Source organism: Furipterus horrens, unplaced genomic scaffold (assembly GCF_987537825.1).
Source record: "Furipterus horrens unplaced genomic scaffold, mFurHor1.1.pri manual_scaffold_10, whole genome shotgun sequence".
NCBI classification, from domain to species: Eukaryota; Metazoa; Chordata; class Mammalia; order Chiroptera; family Furipteridae; genus Furipterus; species Furipterus horrens.
In genome coordinates this window covers 97,908,980-97,932,132 of record NW_028327180.1, presented here as the reverse complement: position 1 = coordinate 97,932,132, position 23,153 = coordinate 97,908,980, and the positions used below count along the sequence as shown (strand labels likewise).

Genomic DNA, 23,153 nt, shown 5'->3' with positions numbered 1-23,153 from the left:
AAGGGAGGGGTTGGTCTCAGCCATGGATGCGTGGCGTTCAGCACACCCCGCCACTCTGGTGCCCGTGCGGACATTGCCAGCGGATCCCAGAGCTCAGTCTGGCTGAGGCCGCTTCTCACACCTCAGCCCGTCTGCCCCGCTGGTGCTCCCTCTACATGCTTTCTTGTCCCCAGGTCATTCCAGGCCGCCCACCAGCATGTTAGAGCCAGGAGGGGGCTTACAACTGGGGGCGTGTGCTGGGCTCCTTGACCTGTGAACAGCAGAACTCCACGTGGCGTGTGCATGGTGAGGTCCCATGCCCACAGCCCTGCCCTCGTTCCCGGGCCCGCTCCCGCACTGGCTCGGGGCTGGGCGTGTCTGCAACCCCCCTGTTCTATATTCTTAAGTCCGTATTTTTCTTTTTCACGTAAGTTATTTTGAAAGGGAAACTTTAGCTGTCTACCATACATGGAAAATCAAGCCTGCTTGCCAGAAACAGAAGGAAACTAAATAGAAAGGAAAAAGAAAATCAATGTGTCAGAGCTCTTCCTGGCCAGCGTTGCCTGCCCTGAGGTCTTCTGTCCTTCCTTTAAGAGGCCAACAAGTGGTGGAGAGGGTGTTGAAAAGCCATTCTTGCCACCTCTCTGAGGATGTGAAGGGACTGGCAGACGCGAACTTTCTCACTACGGGACTCCCTGCGTGTCAGTCCGGAGGCCCCGTGTCGCCTAAAACCAGCCCCTGTACCTCGGGCGCCTGCATTCCTAGAAACAAAGGGATTAAGGAAAACCCATCATCTCAAAAAGCCCTTAGACCAGACCCTTCCGCACCCCCACTCCTAGCCCCTCTGGCCACTGCCACCCGGAACCAAATGTAATCAGGCTGTCCTACGGCCACCGCGGCTGCCCACCCCTTCTCATCAGGACCGCCTGGGACTCTCAGCCAGTCCTTCGCCAGCCCTGAAACCCCACCAAATAGATTTGCAAAGTGAACTGATATTGGAGGGCATTCCCCTGAGCCTCAGAGGTTTGATTCATGGGCAGAAACACCTCATGGTCTCAAGTTCATGTGACGGAAGCATATGAGGTCACAGTGCTCTGGAGGTGGGGATGATGTGACCGTGGGTTCCTGGGGCCTGTCCGGAGCGGCAGGCGGGGGGCAGACCCGTTAAGCAAGGGTACATAGGCTCTTGGCCCACTTCTGGCCCCCACTTAGCTTGGCCCAGGCCTGGCTTCTGGCATTTTTCAGTGGCCTCTAAGCTTTGTTCTGGTTTAAATCTTTTTTCATGGATGAACTGACTCCTTGGCTGTTGTCACTTGGAAATGGGACCTAAATTCCTGCATGCTTAAAGGGGGTCCTCCAGGCACTGGTAGCCCCACACTACTGGGCTGGGGTGGACCCACCAAGGGAGCTGAGGATGAAGCAGGGAAGACGCATTCATCAGACACTGCCCTGCAGTCCAGCCAGAAGCAGAAATCCTACCTGATGGAGATTCCATTCCGGGAGCTTTCAAAATAAACCTCATGCGATCTTTACAAAATCGCCCATGAAGTAGAAAGGACAAGCATCCCCATTTTCCTGAGAACACAGACGCTCAAAGAGACAAGGGACTCGCCTTAACTCAGCACGAGGTCAGGGCCAAGGCCCCACCTACGCCATCAGCTGCAACTGTACCCAGTAGGTGCTCCCTGACCTGGGAGGATGTTACAGAGTGATGGCCCCACCATTGAGCCGGGGTAGTGAGAGAAGGGGGCCTGGGCTCCAAGGCCACAGACGGGTTTTTCCCTGTTCTCCTAGGAAAAGGACATCTCTCTTGCTTTCTGACTATAAAAAAAAATACATTGTAGAAAATACAAGAAAGCTTCAAGAATGGAATTTTTAAAAGTTCTACTTATACGGGGAGGGATATGATTGCGGGAGAGGGGGTGGGTTGGGTGGGGGAGAGAAATTAGGGGAAAAGGGGACAACTGTAATTGAAAAACCAAAATTAAAAAAAAAAAAAAAAAGTTCTACTTATCCCTGCTAACCCAGAGCAAAATATATATATATCTCAATGGTTTGTATGCATGCTCATCCACATATATCTATATAATATGGTCAGTCTGCATTATTCACAGATTCACATTTGGGAACTTGCCTGCTTGCTAAAATCTATTTCTAATCCAACATCGATACACAGCACTTTCACGGTCATGTGCAGACATGGGCATGTGCATAGCAGCAAAACATTTGTGTCCTCCAGTGTCCCTGTTCCCAGCTGAGGTTGAGTAAGGTGACGCTCTGCCTTCCTGTTTTCCCTCTTACGTTCCAAACAACTGTCTTTTTTATGCTCTCTCTTTGTGCCACATTTTTCTTTACATTTTTGTGCTTTCCATTGGTCATTTTACTGTTTTAAATGGTCCCCAAATGTAGCACTGACGTACTGTCTGTTCCTCAGTTCAGGAGGGCTGGGCTGTGCCTTACAGGGAAAATACAAGTGTTAGGTGAGCATCATTCAGGCGTGAGGTACAGTACTGCTGGCCCTGGGTTCGATGCTAATGAATGAACGTACTTTAAATAAGGTTTCTTTAAGCAGAAACACACAAGGCTGTGTACTGATTGGTTGATGCAAATGTGACCAGAAGCTCGTAGGAACCTAACCTCCTGTTTCCCCTAGAAGCAGTGGCCCAACATTCGCTCAGTCAGTGTTCAGGCTGACTTGACAGAACGTAACTACGCACAGACTTGTATTTGTATACAATGTACATATGCTTTTTGAGGTTGCGAGTGCATTGTATGAGCCTGTCCTTTTACCTGCTGTAGTGCCTGAGCTTCCTCCTATACGTCATGGAATTCTGCAGAAACCCTCTTCACGCCCAAAGGGGAATGCACAGCAAGGCCAAGTACCCTGTCGTGCATCATAGAACCCATGGGGTGGGGAAGGGGCAGGAGAAAAGGCTCCGAGGCCCTCAGACGCCAGTGTGGGCTCTGTGGTTCCTGGTTCCCAGAGAGACGCAGCCCCAGCTGCTCACTGAGACGCACTGCTCTGCGTGGGGGTGGGGGAGGGGTCGTGGGGAAGCAGGACACTGGGCAGCCCGACTCCCTTCCCACAGACCTCAGGCCTCCTGGCTGGGGGGGCTTGACCGCTGGGTGTCTGGGTTCCTTCCTCCTATGTTCACGAAGCATGGGTCTGAGACATGCTCTGAAGGCCAGGGTTCATGTGTTAGGATTGCTTTGGTCTCAAGGAACAGAAACTAACTCAAACGAGCTTAAACAAGAAGGGAAAGGTTTGGGCTTGCGTTGTGATGCCAGTGAAGTGGGAAAAGGGTCCCTTCCCTGGTCCTGCCATCCCGAGTCCCATAATAGAGTCTCATCGGCCCAGGGACAGGCAGTACTCTGGCTGGCCAGCTCCGGGACCTGAGCCCACTCCGTCTCACAAAGACGAGGCGCGGGAGGCAGGGGTGGCCCTCCAAGGAAATCAGGCGCTATTAACCAAAAGCAGGAGGAGGGGCAGTACCCGATGAGCAGGAACGTCAGCCAACTGCTATCAGGGCAAGTGCGGCAGGCACTGGGCAAGGTCCCACATCCATCAGTCGCTGCAGCGAATCCTCAGGGGAGGTCACTGTCCCCCGCTTTAGAGAGAGGGACACTGCATCCGGAGAGGCTGGGACCTTGGGAGTCTAGCCCAGCAGCAGAGCTGGCATGGGAACCCAGTGTGCCCGCTCTCTCGCCAGCCCCCAAACCCTGGGCAGCGCCAGAACCCTGTGCTGGGACAATTCTCATTAGGAAATTAGGTCTGGGCCTAAAAACGCAGACCTCCACTTGTGTTCAGAGGCTGATTCCAATAAACCAATTAGACCTGCCCCAGAGTCCTTGTGCTGAACGTACAGAGCTTCAAAAATCGTAAGAAAGAGATGAAGCATCATGTAAGCAGAATTTTTCTTCCATTTATGGCTGTGTGCTTTTTGTTGGGTTTAAAACAAAATAGAATCTTTGATGACCTTTCCTTTTTTTTTTTTTTTTTCTTTTTTCTTGTTTTGTTCTTGGCAGTTGGCCATCCAAATTTTGCTTAAACATCCCCTGGGGAGGGGGACCTTTGATATGTTATTTTCTGGGCCTCTTTCTTGGGGGTTGGGACAAAAGTCCCAGGGCTGACTCGTCACTGCCTCTGATTGGCCCAGTGCAGGTCATGTGCTCCCCCTTCAACTACTGACCCTGGCCCATGAGCAGTGCCCACCTCTGTGTCTAAGGAACTGTGCTGAGGTCGGGGAGGAGGTCCTCAGAAGAAAGTCAGAGTGCTCCATTTGGAAGAAAGGTTAATCCATACCGGGCAAAAAAGAACAGATGTGCACCATCCACATGTTATTTATCTTCACTTACATGTGTGTGGTCTCTCCAGCTACCCCTCGGCGTGTGGGGGGCCGGCGCCCGGCCTGTGTACCCCCATGGACTCTAATAACACTGAGCCCCGCATGTTTAAACCACATTTCTCTGCTTCCAAAGAGCAGTCGCATGTATACAGGGTGGGGCAAAATTAGGTTTACAGTTGTTCATCTGGACAATAGTACAGTAATTAATAAACAAAAATACAAGCATAAACTGTTTTGCGTACTCACAACTATAATCCTATGTTTGCCCCGCCCATATTTTGTAATTGTCCAAACTACGCTGTAACAGCAGATGATTGTGCAAGCCAGGAATGGGTTATAGGTGTGCTGATCGCAGCCTTTGAGCATCCAGGTGGGGGAGTCCAAGGTCGCCGGAGCCCCCAGCTAGGTGCCTCTGATCCTGCTGCCCCCTCAGTTTGCCTGAATTTGTCATCATTGTCTCATTTTCGAGGCGTGCGTGACCTGTGACCACGTTGGTGCCTGGCCCTGTGTGTGTAATGTAGTTCCCCTTCTCAATCACGTCAGCTCCTCACAGTGTCACACTAAGCAGATGCTGGTGACCCGGTTCACAGGGGGAGAAACTGGCCCTCAGAGGGAGAAGGCGACCTGACCGGGCCCTCCTGGGAGACCCCAGTGGGATGGCTTAGCTTGCGAGAACCAGGAGGAGGGTTAGGGCTGCAGGTCCCGGCGACTTCTCACAAAAGTCCAAGTTTTAAGAATGACTGGCAAAATAGCCCCGTGGCTCTCTGCGCTGTGGGGAGCAAGCGATCCTTACGGGGCTAGAAACCACAGGCCTCCCGAGATGGGCAGGATGCCGGCGCTTCGCCAGCACTGATTGCATTTAACCCTTTGCACAACTCCCGGATGTGCAGGTTTTTATACCCATTTTATTGAGGAGGAAGCTGAGGCTCGGGAGCACCAGTTACACGCCCCAGGCCACAGCCGGTCGGCGGCAGGGCTGAGAGTCAAACCCCGGTCTTTCTGACTGAACCTTGTGCTTTGCTCCCAAGTCCTGGAGATGGAAAGGGCCCCCTCGGTGTTAACACCTGTCTCCTCTGTCCCTCTCTGCAGGTCTACATCATCCGGGTCACATGGTCCAGCGGCACGACTGAGGCCATCTACCGGCGCTACAGCAAGTTCTTCGATCTCCAGGTAAGGCCTCTGGGCCTCCGGTGAGCTGCGGGTGGGAAAGTTTAATTGGACTTACTTTCCGTTTTGACTTCAGAGCCCAGATTCCCCCCCCCCCCCCAGTGGATGTCCAGTGTTCTTTTTAGTTTCCTAGAACGAACAGTGATGTCCATGTGCTTCCTTGGCAGCACATATACTAAAATTAGAACAATACAGATTAGCATGGCCCCTGCACAAGGGTGACACGCAAATTTGTGGGGCATTTCATATTCTTTTTAAAAGTGTCCATTACTTTGGGGACATAAGTCACGTGCTTTCGTGCTTTCTGCTTTGATAGTCAATTTTTTCCAAATAAAAGAAAGGCTACCTGTTGACTGCTCCAGAGTGGAGACTGGCCTGGAAATATGTATGGCTTTGGAGTGCAGACCTTGAACTTCTGTTTTATTCAAGGGCACAGATGGGTCCAGGCATGTTTGGTGAATGAATAAATGAACTAGCAGCCATGAGCGCCACCTGTCTCAGGGCGCCCGGCCGATGTGGGCAGCTCAGTGTCCGTCCACCCCCACTGGGGTGAAAGAACTATAATCTCTGGGGCAGGAGCTGTACCTTGATGTCACCAAAGGCCAGCAACTCAAAGCCAGTGTGTCTGCATGAGAAGTCACAGTGCCCAATGTGACATGATCAAGTTCTTTAGAAAACACAGGCCTCAGGAGGAGACAGGAGCTTGCCCAGCTTCCTAAACCGTTAAGTCCTCCCTGCTATGAAGTGTGGGGCTCATCCCGAGCTGACTCTCTCCCTTTCCTCTCTGTGCCAGTTATGATGCTTTAGTTGCAAGTGACAGAGACCCAACCCAGACTGGCGGAAGTCAGTGGGGCCTTTTTGGCTGGTGTAACTGAATGTCCTAGAAGAAGAAGAAACCTCGCGGGCTTCAGACACAGTGTGATCCGGGGTGTCCCACTGCGTCCTTTCACCCAGCTCCATCCTCTCGGTCTGCATTTCTGTTTCCAGGGTGTTGGCTTTATCCTCGGACCCCACATGGTTGCAAAAGGCTCTAGGCAGACACGCTCAGCAGCAAAGAGTGAAAGGTCACCTCCCCAAAGTTGCAGCAAACGCGGGGTTGTGTTTCATAGGCTCATCTCTAAGCCTGGCAGGAGGACCGAGGAATATGATGGCCAGCGGGCTGAGCTGGGTCCACGCTCGCTCGGCCCCTGGAGTTGGGGGGTGGAGCCCGAGCCTGGAGGGAGCAGCTGTGATCAGGTGTAAAGGTGGTGTTGCCCAGCCTGCCTCCTTTCCTCACCTGCTCTCTCTCTGAAAGTCACTTGGTATTAACCACAGGAACTTGTCTGTTCCTGAAAATGCCAGACCAAATTTTCAGAGCCCGTGTTCCATTATTTTCGAGGGGTACTGTGCTCCCACGTAGTGACCACTAAAACAGTCGCCAGCGCCTGCCTACCTGCCAAGAGTCGCTGCGCCATGTGAAGGAATGGAGGCACCAGGTACCTAAGTTTTGACCCCATCATGAACTAGTGATAGTTTGTGTTCACTATGTAACAAAACCAAACAGGATCAGATTCAAATTAGGCTGTGCTTCTGAGCCGCAGCAAACATGGACTTAATGTAAACGCACAGCAAGCCTGTATGTTAAAGATGCGAAGGTTCCGTCTAACATGGACTTAGCAGGAGCAGACCTGGGGCGGGGAAGGCCTGAGCCCCGAGGGAAGGGCAGGACAGGTGACACAGTCCTGTCTGAGAGTGACTGAGACCCACACCCTCTTACCCAGACCATGGTGTTCAGTTCAGAGTGCAGGTTGGGTACACATTTTGCATGCTGCTAGAGTCATCTTTCACATCCTGAGGGTCTGCACAGGAGGGCTACCTGTATGTTGCTTTCAGAGGCCTCTTGCCTGCGTGACGCCTCCGAGAGAGGACACAGGGGGTCAAGAACAGTGACAGGCACTACTGCTCTCTTAGGGGTTACTGACACCACAGAGCAAACACCCACTCAGCCAGCTCAGGCAGGAAGGGAGGGGAGGGGGGCGGGTCGATGGGAGAGGCAGGTGGGCCCCGTGGAACCCAGAGCAGGAAGTGCGGCCGGCCCCGCAGAGGCTCAGCGCCGGCAGCAGAAGGACCCTGCTGAGGCCGGGCAGCTCCCGGGCCCATGTCACTGTGGCCCCCGGGTCTGCCCTTGAGCCTGCCTCCTTTTCCCCGCTGCTTCTCTCCACCAGCTTCCTCCACTTGCCTGTTGGCCGGCGTCCCCAAAACAGCACCTTCTGTCCCCAGGGGGAAGTGTCCTTCCCTGAGGTCAATGCCCTGGAGTTTCTGGGTGCTGATTCCCATGTCTAAGATTGAGAATCGGGTTGTCCTGGGCCAGAGTCCCCTCGCACCTATCCGCTGTGGCTGGAGAAGTGGGGTCCTTGGCACAGCGTGAGCTGGGGAGGACGTCCAAGGAGGAGGTATGGGGAAGGGGCCCTAGAATCCTGCAGGGAGATGGCAGCGTGTGAGCAGCCTGTGTCCTCGGTTCTATTCTAGGATAGCCGAGGGCCTCAGACCTTGACTTCTGGGGTTAGACAGACCTCGGTTCAAATCTCAGCTTTTCACTTCTAGGTTTCGGCTCGGTGTTGCCTCCGTAGGTTTCTGAGCCTCAGCGTCCCCATCTGCATATTAAGGACAAAAGCACTTCCCTTGTGCATCTAGCGTGCCAGAGTGGTACCTTGCTCAATAAACGCATTAGCTGCTGTCCCCCTGCCCAGATGGGACTTGCCCTGAGGCGACATTGTTTGGGAGTGCTTGCCAAGGTAGGATCACGGGGCTCCCTGGTCCAAAGCCTGTGCTCTCTCCTCTCTCCTGGTCCGATTCAACTTTCTTATTTCTGCCAGACCTTAAAGGTGAGGTTTTCTGGCCCACTCAGCCTAGCTGGTAATAACTGGGGGATTGCCATCACATAAATAACTGCCTCGGACCGTCCTCCCGAAACAAAGTTGTCTGCAGACAGGGCTTCAGCTGCCTTTAAAGGATCCCAGATGGGCGGCTGGAAGGGGGACGTCATGGAATTCCAGAGGGTCCCGCTATCCTGGAAATGGCCTGCCTTCCACCCCCGCAGCCCCGGGGGCGAAGCTGGAAGAAGTTAGGGCAGGACCCAGCATGAGCTATTCCCGAGGACCGGGCGTGGAGACCAGCTGTGCGCTGCCACAGCACCTCAGAGCTGGATGAGTTCATGATTCCAGCCTCCCCTCCCTCCGGTCTGGCGAGTAGCCTTGGTTTTTTCAGCAATAACTTGGCTTAACGAGGGCCACGCTTTCGTGGAGGAACAGCTAAGCCAGTGTGGTGTAATGGAAAAAGTCAGGAGACTTGGGGCTCAGCCACCTGGGCTGTGTGGCCTTGGGCACACCCCTTAACCCCTCTCCGTCTGATGGTCCTCATCAGTGACACGGGGTGATGGTAATAGAAAGAGCAGGCATTCCTGGAGCACGGACTGCTCAGCATTTAGATGCAGTGACTCATTTAATCCTCAAATCAAACTCATCACATTATACAGATGAAGAAACCCAGGCTCCGAGAAGTTAAGCGGTCTGCCCAAGGTCACACCACTTGAGAGCATCAGAACTTGGACTTGAAGCTGGGCAGGTGACACTGGGGGCCCAAGTCGCAGCCACTCTGCCATCCAGCGCTCTTCTCCCCAGTGGCAGCTTCATGGCGTTCCTGTGGAGTTAAACATGATGATGTGTGTTGGGAAGAGCAAACCCAGAGAGACGGAAAGCAGACTCGCGGTTGCCACGAGCTGGGGGGAGGGGAACGTGGGAGAGACTAGTATCTCTTTGCGGTGATGAAATGTTCTGGAATTAGCTAGCGGGGATGGTTGCACAACCCTATACATACACTAAAAACCACTGAATTGCATACTTTTAAAGGGTGACTTTTATGGTGAAGTCAATCCGAATTTCTTGTTTTGTTTTTTTATTTTTGTTTTTGAAGGGATGGGGTGCCTGAGAGCAGTTTCTGGGCTGCTGAGCAAATGTCAGCTGTCGGGATTCTCAGTAACTGGCATAGCTTAGAGCAGGGGACGATGCCAGGTTAGTAGAGTGGGGAAGGTCCTGGGCTTTGATCCCAGTGCTGCCACTTTCTGTCCATAAGATCTTGTTTTAGTCAGAATGTTTTTGTTGCAGATGACAGAAACCCAGTCAAGATGGATTATTGAAAAGAACATTGGTTAGCTAAATGTAGCTGAGATGAAGGGGACGTGGCTTCAGGTATGGCTGGATCTAGGGGCCGCAGGGTTAGCAAGACCCGCTTGACTTTCTTCATGTTCGGACACATATTGTCTAGTATGGCGGCCACAGGCCCAAGCTGTAGCCAGCAGCTCCGCTCAGTGAGTGACTTCAGGGGAAAGACAGTCCCCAACAGTTTAAGCAAAAGTCTCCCTGACTCGTCTTGGATCAGCAGCCCGCCAATGAGGACCAAGCCAGGGACTGGAGTGAAATCAGCATCATGCCTGTGTGGGCCAGCAGAGATGATTTCCTGGAAGAAATCAGAGAACTGCTTCCAGAAAAGGAGAATAGCCTGAAGGTGACAGAGAACAGTGAACTGTCCCCTCCGGTGGGGCAGGACATTCGGGCAGAGAGGCTTCCTGGGGTAAGGAAGGAGCATGACTCAGGCGTCTTCGTAGGATAAAGAGACTTGCAGTCACCCTCACAGATGTCCCCTTTATGACCATCCACCTTCCCTTGTGATTTCCTAACTCTCTGGTCATAGAAACGCTGGACCCTGAGAGTCAGGCACGTCACGACTGGTTGACATCTGCCACGTGTCTCCCGCACATGCAGGTTGCAGGCAGCAGAGCCCCAGACTTGGAATGGGACACGCTGTTGTGAGGTCCTAGCCGTCTATCTTACCAGCTGTGTGGCCTTGCACCAGCCGCTCCGCCTCTCTGCGCCAACCTGCGTGCCCCAGCCTGGGTCCCTCGGAGTGTGGCAGAGGACACTGGGGACACCCAGCCTGCCCCAGAGCCGAGGGCAGTGCCTAGGGGACATGTGGGTCGGTTGAGTGATGTCATAATTCTGTTGATGGCGATTTCCCAAGGTGTGCCGGGTGCCATTCTAGGTCATCTCATTTGGTCCTCGCACGCCTGAAGTTGGTGTTGCGTCTGTCACAGAGGGGGAAACTGAGGCTCAGAGGGGCAGGGGCACATGCCCAGAGAGCAGCGAGTCTGAAGTCTGCACCCCGCTGTCTCCTTGGGGTCCAGCGGTGCCTTCGAATCCACCTTTTCAAACGTGCCTTTGCCTCCTACCTCTGCCTAAAGCTGCCTTGGAAGGCCCACAGGCCCGCTCGGCACCCCCTGTAAGACGCCGTCCCGAGCAGGACACGGTCCCTTCACAAACCGGCCTCCGGTGTCTGGGGGCTCCGCTTTGCGCTGCGCCATGTGGCCGTTGCCCTCTGAGTTTTCCCGCTGGTTCCTGGTGTTCCCCAGGCCAAGGGTCATGGCCGTCCCTGGAGCCGGGGCTTCCCTCCGGGAACCACGGTTACCCGTTTGCTGAACTGGACCCCAGCTGTTCAGCGATGGGCTTCTGTCCTAGCCAGGGAGCTCAGACGGGGCTTGCTTCCTGGAGGAGGTGACATTTGAGCAGGGCCTTGACAAGGACAGTGAGTAAGGAGTTGATCCGCTTGGTAGAATGGGGGAGAGCATTCCACCTAGAGGAATCCAGGTGTGCAAAGGTGCAGAGATGTGAGGGAGCAGGACTCTTAGCTGGGCGTCCTGCAGAATTCTGACAACCGGGGCCCAGAGCCCGCTGCGTCACTCTGCCTGGCAGGGGGCTCTCGGGAGAAGCGCCAGCGCCATGTGTCCTGTGAGCAGGAACACTGCGTGCTGTGGGGACCCAGAGAGCGCCGCTGCTTTCGGGAGGAGCTGTTTGCGAGACGCACCAAATCACAGAGCTGACGGCATGCGCCTCAGTCTGCACCTTCTTTTCTCCCCCAAGAAGGGAACGGGGGTGTGGAGATGGGAGAGGCTGTCCCCGATTGCACCACGAATATCATTTGTTTCATTTCCGTTGAGATGGGACTGACCTGTCTCCCCCAAAGCCCCCATGCTCCACCCCAGAAGCCAAAGGGGAGGGAGTGTGGTCTCCCCTCTTTTCCGAGGGCAGGTATAGAGGTGGCAAGCTGGAGTTCCCCGTGTGGGCCTTGCCCAGCTGGGAAGGCTCCCCAGCGGGACCCTAGCCAGCACCTGCGGGCATTGCACCAACGTATTTATCCAAGTCCCGCCGTGTCCGGACCCTCAGGTATGCTCTTCTCTTAGACGTTACCTTCTGAAGTTGGGGTGCGCCTCCCACATGTTGTATATGTGTGATGGAATCTCCCCTTCCGTCTGAAGAGCTGTTGCCTATCAATGATGGGGAGCTGAGAAAACATGGTCGTGGTCTTTTCTCACAGTCAGAGTTCTTTATTTGTAAAATAGGAAGAGGCGATACTGTGTCGGGCAGGTGCATCTGAACCCCGATCCAGGTCCTGTCGCTGCCACCTGGAACGTAATTTCTCTTCTTCTCAACCGTAGCTGAGCAAACCCGCTGACCACTTTTCTGTTCATTCATTCTTTGCACAAATATCTACCAAGGACCTGCCATGTACCAGGGAGGAGGTGGTGGAGGGGGTCGGGCTGAGAAAATGCGTCCCTGGACTGGGGACGGGCTGTGAGGGTGAGAGACGTGGACAGACAGGAGTGTCGCAAGCTTTTTGTGGCATGGTGGCAGGACGCCAGGGCACACTGGCATTTAGACAAACCAGCTCATGAAGGGGACAGAATCCTCAAAGGCCATCCACCAGGTACTGTGGAGCAGGCCCAGGTACATTACCACATCCTGTTCGGAGGACCACGTGGCTTCCCATCCATCAGCCGCTGCATGTGACAGTCACTCCAGCCCTTCTGCACAGTCTGCTCCGGCTATTCTGGGACACAGGGCTTTTGCGAGACTGAGGGCATCCACCCCCCCAAGTCCAGTCTGCCGCTAACACGGACCACGTGTGCGCCTCCACGCCAGCTCCCACAGTATTTTCCTTGGATAGCAAGTCTCCTTTCCCTCGACCACAAGCTGAGGTCTTGAAAACTGCTGATGGAGTGTTCCCTCCTTCCTGCGGGAGACTTGTGTTGCGGCCGTTTGACGTGGCTCCCTCTCCCTTCCTGCTCCCCAGAGTGACTCACTTGCCTCCCAGGGTTTCTAGTCCTGCTCACCCTGAGCGCCACTTCCTTTTATTATCCGGGGGGAGGGGCATGGTTTTTCTGGTGTCCAAGGATACCATCTATGGTGGGATGTGGCTGGGCATGCCTCTGGTCCTGCTGCTGCAGACAGCCTGGGTCTGGGGTCCCCATGGAGTGGGGGGAATGCTGCCTGGTCTGCTTCAAAGTCAGTGGCTGCCGCGTGTTGCCGTTACCTGGATAGAAGCAGCTTGGGGCCTGGGAACACAGACGCACTAAAACCAAAAGCACCATGGCGCCCAGGCCTCTGATCTCCTGTCCCTGCAAACAGCAGGTCCCATTAGTAGGATGATAAAAGAAATGAAGTATAACTGGGTGTGGCCAAAAGGGGAGTATGAGTGTTTCAGTCCAGCCCTGCCCTGCTTAGTGTAGTGAACACTAGTCGTGTGAGGCTATTTAAATGTAGAGTTAAATTAATTAAAATTAAATACAATTACAAGTTGAGGTTCACAGTCACAGGCACCACATCTCAAATGCTCAGCAGCCACCGAGGGCTAGTGGCTCCCGTCAGGGACAGCAAGATCTAGAACGTCTCCATCATGGCAGGAAGTCCCATTGGACAGCCCAGCGCAGGCCACTGAGGGGACTTGGGGAGCCTGAGCTTCGCCAGCCTTAAAACAGAGCCTCGTGATGAAATATCATTCAGCCTTAAAGAGGAAGGAGCTTCCAGCACATGGCACAAGACGGATGAACCTTGAAGACGTGCTCAGTGAAACACGCCGGCTGCAAAGAGCAAGTCTGTATGGCTCCACTTCCATGCAGTGCCGAGGACAGTCAGATTCAGGGAGTCAGAAAGTGGGACGGTGCCCGCCCCGCACTGGGAAGGGGACTGGGAGCTGCGTGTTGAACAGATAGAGTTTCTGTTTGGGTTCCGGAGGCGGGTGGTGGTAATGCTTACACAACAGTGAGAATGCACTTAGGGCCACTCACTTGTACTCTTAAAGTGGTTGAGATCATCAGTTTTGTATTATGTGTACTTAACACAATGAACAAAACCCACTTAACCTCACACACTACTAAAAACTATTCCCCCAAACTTTCCAAATCAATATTCATGATGGGCAGAGTGCAAGGACGGAGGGTTTCTGGGTGAGCACCCAGGACGCCCCCAGAGAGCTCACACTCGGCGCTCACTTCCACACCCCCTCGGCCTGTGTTCCTCATCACGCAGGTGGTAAATCAGACCCTACAGGCGGGGTGTCTGGCCACGGACATGCAGCTGGCGTGAGGAAGCCCCGGGATTAGACTCTGGGCCGCTGGGCCCCCAGGGGTGAAATATCTGCGGTTAGACTTTGCAGCATTAAACCCACGCCTGCTGCCTCAAATTAATAAATAAACTTCTGCTCTTCAGGCCACGCTTCTCTGGGTAAAAGCAAATCAGGACAAATCGCGAGAGTAACTTGGTGTGGGAGAGTGGGGAAGACCACGGGAGGACTGAACTCCAGCGCTGGGTGGGGCCTCTGCGCGGGTGGGCACATTCAGGTGGGCCCGGCGCGCACCCAGGAGAATGGACATAACCGTGGTAGGGGGGACAGGTTACCGGTGCGTACCTTTTTTGTTTTTTAAAATTCCTTGTCACGGTGTTCCAACATTGTCTTAAACAAAATTGAGAAGGGAAAAAGGAGATAATGTTAGACAAAACCTGTAAATCCTCAAAACACTCTAAAGCAGACACGGGTTAATCACCCTGCTTTTAAAAAGAAAATGTGTTGCCCTGGCTGGTGTGGCTCAGGGGGTTAAGAGCGGGCCTATAAACCGAAAGGTCGCAGGTTCGATTCCCAGTCAGGGCACGTGCCTGGGTTGCGGGCCAGGTCCCCAGTTGGGGGTGCGCAAGAGGCAACCGTTAGATGTATCTCACGCATCGATGTTTCTCTCCCTCTCTTTCTTCCTCCCTTGCCCTCTCTATAAATACATTTAAAAAATAAAAAGGAAGCGTGCTGTTTACCTGGGCATGGAATATGAAACTTCTCCCATCGGGGGCTGGTTTTTCACATTCACATGACCCCCCCAGAACTGCATAAGAGAGTGTCCCTCAGGAAGGAGAGTGGCAGGTAGGCTAAGGCATTTGAATTGGCTAGATCGGCACTTAGCCATGTGACTTGAGGCAGTGCACTGTCCTTCTCTGCCCCCCAGTGTCCCCAGCTGTGACATGGGGATCGCGCATTTATTTCACGGTGTTCTGATGAAGGTCCGATAAAGTCACATGTAGGAGAAAGCATGTTGCCAGGCACCTGCCCGTCAGATGTTAGCAGGGATTCCTCATTGTTATTTAAGATGAATAGTAGGAATATTATTAATCTGGGATTCTCGGCAAACACCCCGTGAAGCTGTTCCCCATCAAATTTCGCTCAGCTGCATTCATTGCTTCTGGCCGTTTTTATTGAGGACCTCTTCTGTGCCAATATTAAAAAGCTCCCGGATCCCAAAAGGGAAGCCTGCCTTTTCCAGCGAGGCCCGCTGTGGCCTCACCAGTTGCTGAGGGACGCAGACCCAGCATTCCCCCATCACCCCGCAGCACGGAGTAGGGAGCCACAAATAAAACCACAGCCTCCCTGGGCAGCCCTGTGGGGTGCTGGCCCCCCTCCCCAGCGGCATCACACCACAGCACGGAGTGGGCAGGGAGCTCTGAGTGCTGAGAGGCAGTCCTGTTTAGGGGTCTGCACAGCATCTCAGAGGTGGGTGACCCGGTGGCAGAGGACACATGGGCTTCAGTCTCGGGCCCCGTCTCTTGCTGGCTACAGGCTCACGGAACATTTCTTCACCCCGCTGGGCTTCGGTTTCCTGGATAGTGATGTCTGCCTTGAAGGAGTATTCTGAAGATTTACTGAGAGCATGTGTCTCGGGAATCTAGTCCGTGCTTGGCACATGTTCATGGTTTTCTTTTCATCTGCCTCAAGTCCTCTCCTGCCCCCTAAATGCCTGCATTTTAGCTGTGCTTCTTTCTCCCGGGCTACTGGAAGCTTCTCCCATTCTATCTTGAGTGCGAGGGTGGCTTTCTCTCTGCTTGAGTCCTGGGCTCATGGACTAGTCAGGATGGGTTAGCATGTGCTGCTATGACAGCCTCTCTGTACAAGGGTTTATTTCTCACTCAGGCTACATGTCCATCAAAGGGTGTCAGGGGCTCAGGACCCTCACTCCAGGACCCTCGCTGGCAGAGAAGCCGCCATCTGGAGTGTGGGGGCAGTCACCATGGCAGAAGGAAATGGAGAGTTATGAGCCACTCATAACTCTTCCACCCTGAGTGACGCATGTGTCCTCTGCTCACATTTAATTGACCACCTCCCACTTCCAGGGGACGGGGAGGTTCAAATCTACCGTGTGCGCCGGCGTAGGACCAGAAATCTGAGGAAAGCGTGAATGATTCCACAGCCCAGCTTCCATCTATAGAGTAACCCTGCAAGTTGGTATCATTATGACTAACTTAATGATGAGGCCCAAGGTATGTCACTTCCCTGAGACCACAAGTCCCAGATCCCTGTGACTTTATGTATCAGATCAGATATTGCACATTCCTTCCTTCCAAGGTCAGAGGGGCGCTTATTACATGAGTAAAGGTTTTCGTCTGGAGTTGTTTCCGCTCTCCTTCTGTCCCCCCCAGCAGCCTGCACCTCCCTCCGGTGGTGCTTCTTACCCTACCCTGTCATGCTCCATTTCCTTTTCAGCCTCCTCTCCAGATGGTGGGGTCTGCTGAGCCAACCTGGGGAATTCTTGGTGGGGCGGGCGAGCGTAGTGCTTGGGCCTCAGCGGTTTGTTCCTCAGCACCGCCTGGCAAGTCTTAGGAAACAGGATGGTCTGTCATGCACGGAATTCTGGTGGCCCTGGGAGGTGTTGTCACATTCGGATCCTGTGGCTGGAGACCCCTGAGAAAACCGAGAATGGTCTCTCCAGGCTCTGAGCCTTCGCGGATCTTGGCAGCCATGAACGTAAAGACCTGTCTCCATGGAGATCCTGATCCCGTTTACATCCCCTTCCCCATCAGTTTGGGTTTCTGAAAAGCTGAACAGTGAGCTGTTATACAACGGGTCACATATTTCAGAGAATTCCTTTAAATGTCAGGGATGCATTTATAATTTTTGGTATTCTCTCCCTTGACAGATGCAGATGTTGGACAAATTTCCCATGGAAGGAGGTCAGAAGGACCCCAAACAACGGATCATTCCCTTTCTGCCCGGTAGGTGAGATGCGTGCTCTGGGCCTGCGGGGGGCCCGGTGTAGCTCCTGGATCTCTCCGCGCGTCCCTCCTTGCAGCACTGGCCCAGTGACCAGAGTCTCAGTCGTCTGTGGGAATTAGTGGCTAGGAGTATGTGCCTTGGGATTAGATGCTACACCATTTACGAGCTCAGGCAAGACATTTCACCTCGGGAGCCTCCGTCTCTCCTGCCTCTAAAATGGGAATCATGAAGCTCATAAAGTTTTATAATGAGTGGCATCCTTTATGGCTACTGTATCAGTTTTCTATTGCTGCGTAACAAACTGCCACCAATTTAGTAGCTTAAAATAGTACCCGTTTATTATCTCCCAGTTTCCTTGGTCAGAAGTCCCAGTGGGCTCAGCTGGGTACTCTCTTTAGGGCCTCACAAGGTCAAGATCAAAGCCTTGGCGGGGCTGGACTCTTAGGTGGGGGATCTGGGGAGGGGTTCAGCGACTTGCAGCTCTGGAACCGAGATGCCTGTCTCCTTGCTCACTGCCAGCTGGGGCGTCCGGGGGCTGCCTGCATCCCTCCCCCGTGGCCCCTCCACCCTCCAGCTGGCAGCAAGGCAGTGAATCCTTTCAGTGTCCCTTTGGACAACTCACTGGAGAAAGCTGTCTGCTTGGAAGCCCTCTGTGATTACGTTGTACCCACCTGGCTGATGCAGAACGACCCCCCTCTCTTAAAATGAGCCATGCACGTACTGTACCCAGACCGCAACAGCAACACCCCATTGTGGTCGCAGGCTCTGGGGATTAGGGTGGGACACCTTTGTGGGGGGAGGCATTTTAGAAACTCCATCTGCCTACCTGCCTCAGACCTCCTGGGTGCCAGGCACCATGGAAGAGTTAACGTGACAAGGGCCCCTGCTCTTGAGGCATTCAGGTCCCTTCCCCACCCCACCCCATCCCCCAAAATCCCTTACCAAAGGAATAGCATCCGGCCTCAGCTCAGAAAGCGGGCTGCCCAAACCAGTGCCACTGTCTCCATAGCAACCACGGATCGGGTGTCTAATGCGTGCCTGTCACCGGGCTTAGTACTTGGCGTTCACGACCTCACTCAGTCCTCAGAACCACCTCGCAGGGTAGGCGTGACTAATATGCCCATTTCACAGCTACAGAAACTGGGGCCCAGAAAAAGTACGAGTGGGATTCAGAACTCATGCCCGAAGTGAGGCGGCCTGGGTTCAAATCCCGGTGCTCCTCCTCACGCTTTCTGGTACTTCGGGTCAGTTGCTTCGGCACACTGAGTTTCACTTCTTCATTTGCAAATTGGAGATGATGCTGGTATGGAAATGTCCGAGTTAGGTAAGTGCCTGGGCGCAGAGCTAGCAGCAGGCAAGCCCTTCTGTTATTTTTACATACAGATCATCAGCAAACTGACGGTCGCCCTAAGTCACGAGGCTTTAGAGCTGGAAGGGCCCTTCAGAGCTTTTTCCTTCTGCAGAAGAGGGAGCCCCAGGTCATACAGCAGCCCAGGCTCCGCTCCCCTCCCCCACTCCAGGGTTCTTCTAGATGTCGTCATGGCTGAGCGGGTTTAGAGTCGGGGGAGATGTGTTTGCCAGACCCCCCATCCGCTGGGAGGATCATTTGCCTAAAGAGCTGACGTTTTCAGTTCTTCCATGGGGAAAGTGTGCAATCACACTGGAATTTTTTTTTTTTCCTATTAGAGAAACCCGGAGGTGCCAGCAGGAACAGGCAAATGTCAGTGCTCCCGACGTGGGCTTTGGCCTCATACCGACCAGGCCTGTGACCTCCACCTCACCTCCCACCCAGCCACAAGTTCCACATCTGTAAAATGGGATATGATCCCGCTTCACATCCTTCTGTCCTGGACACGTAGTAGGTTCTCAGTAAAGGCAGAAACAGGGTCCGGCGCCATGCCTTTGGCATTTCTTGGTATTTCATATCTTGGAGTTGTACTTAAGTGGTCAGTCTGAATATTCACATTGAACTGGGCCCTACCTGTGAGTTTTCCTCCAAGGAAGGGAAGGAAAGCAATGCATTGTACGTCTTTACTGGAAGAAAGGCAAAACGGGCTCTGGGAAAACCTCCCAGGACAGGGAAGAACTCGAGCCCACCCTCTCCCAAGCCCCTGAAAGCTTTTGCAGTTACGTAATTCTTTTCCACCCACGAATTCATGAAAATGCTGTTCTCAGGGACGCAGCTGACTTTCCTGCTCAGGACACCCGCTGTCGCTCAGAGACGTGCCGCTGGCCACCTCCTAGCTTTTCCTCGAAGCCTGGGCCAAGGTCAGGGACCTGTGGGAGAAACGGCCCCTCTGCTAGGGGTCACTTTTCTGCCAAAACTGCCACGTCAGCAGAACAAAAGCAGGTTTCATGTTAACACAAAGGCAGGGGGAGGGGAGAACCGCCCTCTGCAATTTTCCACCCCAGCCAGCGCTGGGGAAGCCAACTTGGCAGAGGACGCAGCTTGAAAATTAAAAATTACAGTTTGGCCTTCCTCCACGGTGGAAAACAAAAGCCTGCTCTTTCCCACCAAAGGCTGTTCTCTGCACTGAGCACCCTTCCAGCCTCAGGCAGGCTGGCCGAGCGGGTGGGTGGCCATCCAGCAAGGGAGGGGTGCAGGCTCTCTGGCCCTCCTCCCCACGACTCACAGAGAAACACTTCACATCGGGTGCAGACCAGGGGCCACTGCTCCATCGGCCTTTTGCCCGGAGGCTCGGACCCCAGAAAGAATTCCCCCCTGGGAAGGTCTGAGCCCTGCAGGGTGTGTGGCGGAGGTGGCCGTGAAGAGAGGGTGTGGACGCGGAGACCTCGCCTCTGGATGGCAGTGCCTCTCCCAGCAGGAGGTGACTCCCGGGTCCACACAAGGCTGCCTGGCCGCCTTGTTGGCAGGTCACCTGGCTCCTGTCCAGAGACTCCTGTCCCCCTGAGGCTGCACAGGAGGAGGAGCGATGCCTTTGTCATTGTGTCACAGCCCCTGGGGACACTGAAGGCACCTGAGTGCTCCGTCCTTATCTCCCAGTCCCTGCAGGCTAGGCGGAGGGTGAATTCCTGAATTCCCTTTGGTGTTGGTGACTCAGGGCCCGCCTTGCTATTGGGGGGCAGGGGTGCTAGCACCCAGCCTGTTGTGAAGATTCTGAGCCGGCTCACCTTCTCAGTGAGAAGCATGGACACCCCACTCCCCAGCCTTCCCCTTGCTTACAGAAGGGGAAATTATACCCAAATGGGACCAAACCCTTTCAGGAGGGACTCCTCTCCCACTGAGAGGTAGGTTAGAGGGCAGGAAGCATTTGCCTTCCTGAAGGCTCCGGACGGAGGAGGCTAGGGGTTCTGATTCCCTCCCACGAGGGCAGTAAATTGATTCTCACAGCAACTGCGGGGTGGGAGGGGCCGGGGGATGGGAAGACTACCAGTTCTCCCTGGATCTGGGCCCGGGATGCTAAACATCCTGCAAGGTGGGGGCGCTCCGTGACAGGGAGGGACCCCCTCACCCTAAATGCCAGTGGAACCCCTGTGTGCTGGGGAGCAGCCACCGTCAGTGCCATGACGGCAAGCCCCGAGTGCGGGCACACACAGGGTCCCCGTAGAGATGGCACCCACCCAGTGAATGAGGGGGTACAGTTCTGGGCAAGCCAGGGTGCAAACCCCTTCCCACTTTGCTGCATTATTTGCCCTTCTTGTTCTCAGTGACATGAAAATTTTCTGGTTCCAGAAGCCTTAAATGTTTATGGTAGGAACTTTGGCAAAAGTATAAAGAAGAAAACAAAAGCCTCTTTCTTCCACCCCTCAGAGGCCAACCCTCTGAACCCTGGGATGCATGTTCTTCTAGACTTTTCTTTTCTAATAAGCATGGTGTATCAGAAATTTGATCGACTCCTAAGCCAAATTAAAACTATCGCTATGATAAAGAAAGGAGATTCCTAGTTACTAAGGAATATGAGGAATATGTATTTTATCTCACTGTGTTTTTTTTAATTGGTGGAAATGAGCAAAAAAAGTCTTAATTAAGCTGACTGTATTAAGCTACCTAATTTCCTAATAGTGCTTTTTTACCCAGAAGCAAGTTGCTGGATTATTTTAAATGCTGAATTAGCTAAATGGTCTTTTTGGCCACCAGTCGTCCTTGCCAGCTTGCATTGCAAGTCTTTTAACATCAGTCGGCTTTTTCCCGGCACCCCTTCCGATTCCGCGCTACCGTGGGAACGTGAACCTTCCCGAAGCCCCTGGTCCTGCTCACCCAAGCCTGAGCTGCGGAGACCGCTGTCTCGCCGGGGCCCTGTTGTGTTTAATCTCTCCTTGCTCTGCCAGCCTTGTGCCCCAAGCTCCTCTCCTTGACCTCAGACCAGAATTGGTGAAGCTTTTAGAAGATTCCCATGCTCTGCTCTGGAGAGCTGTGGTCTCCCTGTGCCTTGACCTCAGAGGCTGTGCATCATGGCAGAGAGGCTCGTCTCCATCTCCTCCCTCGTTGGCCCTCACGATGTCTTTTTTCTGATGTTTCCCACCCCTGCCCGTGCGTGGCACGTTCAGAACCACGAGCCCAGACTAGCTTAACCTGAAGCACATGCGCTTAGCTACCATCTCCTGATGGGACTCACGGGATCCCACAGATTTGCTTTCAACAACCCTCCCCCATTGCATTTCAGGGTGTTGGATATTCCCGGGGACACTTGGTGGCATTGTGTATATACTTGTGTTTGCCTGTGACGCACATCCTTTACCTCTCTGTCATACTGGGGGCTGTGGTTCCTCACCCCCGTGCTCAGGATGTCACGGGCAAGTAGCGGAGGGGCCTCAGTCATCAATGAGGCAGGACTCCTTCTGTTACAAACACCAGTCAGGGAAGAAATTCAAGGGATTGGTCATCTTTGCATGTGGAAGCCACCTTCATCCATTGATCAAATGTTAGTGCCAGGTGGTGAGGGCATAAAATGGACTATGGTCCAGTCAGTCCCTATGTGTCCAGAGCGCCATGGCTGGTAGGAAGGAAGACCACTAAATACGTGTTGTGTGTGGTCAGAAGGAGGCAGAAGCTCGTAAACCATGTGAAGCAGGTAGGAGTTTCCCAGCAGGGACGGTGGATGAGGTTGGATGTTCCAGGCAGAGGGAAAGACACCGAATCATGGGACAGCAGAAGTCCTGGGGAACATCAATCTAGAGCAGAAAGGAGGTGTAGGAGGAAAGAAGACTGGACTGTTAGCTGAGGGTGTATCTGCCCAGGCAGCCTGCGAACCCCAAAGCTGGGCAGAGGACCTCAGATCAGCAGGCCTAACCTTCCTTCTCTGTGGAGTAGGAGCGCCTTCCTTCCACGGATCCGTTCCAGCCTCTTTGACCTCATTGAAGCTTACCCACCGGGTCCCTCTCCCTCCAGCCTTTGCACTAGCGCTGTGAGCAGGGCTCTGGAGGACCACACATGGGGCTACCCAGGCCCTGGGCATGTCCAACAGAGGATGTTGATGACAGCCAGGAGTTTGGGTACCACTCCGGCCTACCGGAGACATCCCCACCACACCCTCTGTTCGCTGAGAGCCCGTCACTGCTCCGTGCCGATGCTGTGCGTTCTCATTTTGTGCAGGCAAAATTCTCTTCCGGCGAAGCCACATCCGGGACGTGGCCGTCAAACGCCTGATACCGATTGATGAATACTGTAAGGTGAGTGAGCGCTGCCTGCGTCGCGGTGTCTTGTGTCTGCTCTGTGGGGAGGGTTTTTCCTTTTCCTTTTCTGGCCATCAGCTGCTTATTGTGAAAATCTGTGCCCTTGAAAGAAATGTAAAGAAATTAGAAAAAAAACCATCACCCGTGATCTTTCAGCTCAGAGGCAGCAGTTAGGAAGGTTTTTACGTATTTTCTTTCTTTTTCTTTCTTGCATGCGTTTCTTTATGGTGTTGAGACCATCCTATTTGTGTTATTTTTGTGGCTCTTTCTCTTTTCTTTAACATTATAATGTAAGAATTTTCCACGCTATTAAAAAGCCTGAGTCTTCAGCCTACTTTTAATGGGTGCATAGTGTCCCACTGTGTTTGAATGATCCAAAAGTTATTTCAAGGCCGCTGTTTTCCAATCTCCTGAATGTTTTAAAAAACAAGGGGCCTGCTTTTGGTTATATTTTGTTTGAATTGGGGCTGTGGCTGGGAAAGAAGCATATTTTTTTAGTTTACTTAGCTTCCCTGATCTTTAGTATTTATTTCTCCAACTTGACATCATTAGCCGTGGTGAGGGGAAAAGGGTAGGAACAGCAAGATGCCTTAAAAATGGAGCAGTTAATGATCTCGCTCCCCTGAGATC

The 23,153-nt window shown here is 53.4% G+C and overlaps 1 protein-coding gene and 1 pseudogene across 1 annotated transcript in view; both read left to right on the top strand.

Moving 5' to 3' along the window:
• SH3PXD2B (SH3 and PX domains 2B) overlaps positions 1–23,153 on the top strand; it is a 77,617-nt gene that overhangs the window by 18,847 nt on the left and 35,617 nt on the right. The window contains exons 2-4 of the mRNA XM_090288583.1: positions 5,415–5,495; positions 16,813–16,888; positions 22,444–22,520. Coding sequence (XP_090144709.1) covers positions 5,415–5,495; positions 16,813–16,888; positions 22,444–22,520 — 234 coding nt within the window. The remainder of the gene's footprint in view (positions 1–5,414; positions 5,496–16,812; positions 16,889–22,443; positions 22,521–23,153) is intronic.
• Positions 5,645–5,745, top strand: LOC150001010 (U6 spliceosomal RNA; annotated as a pseudogene).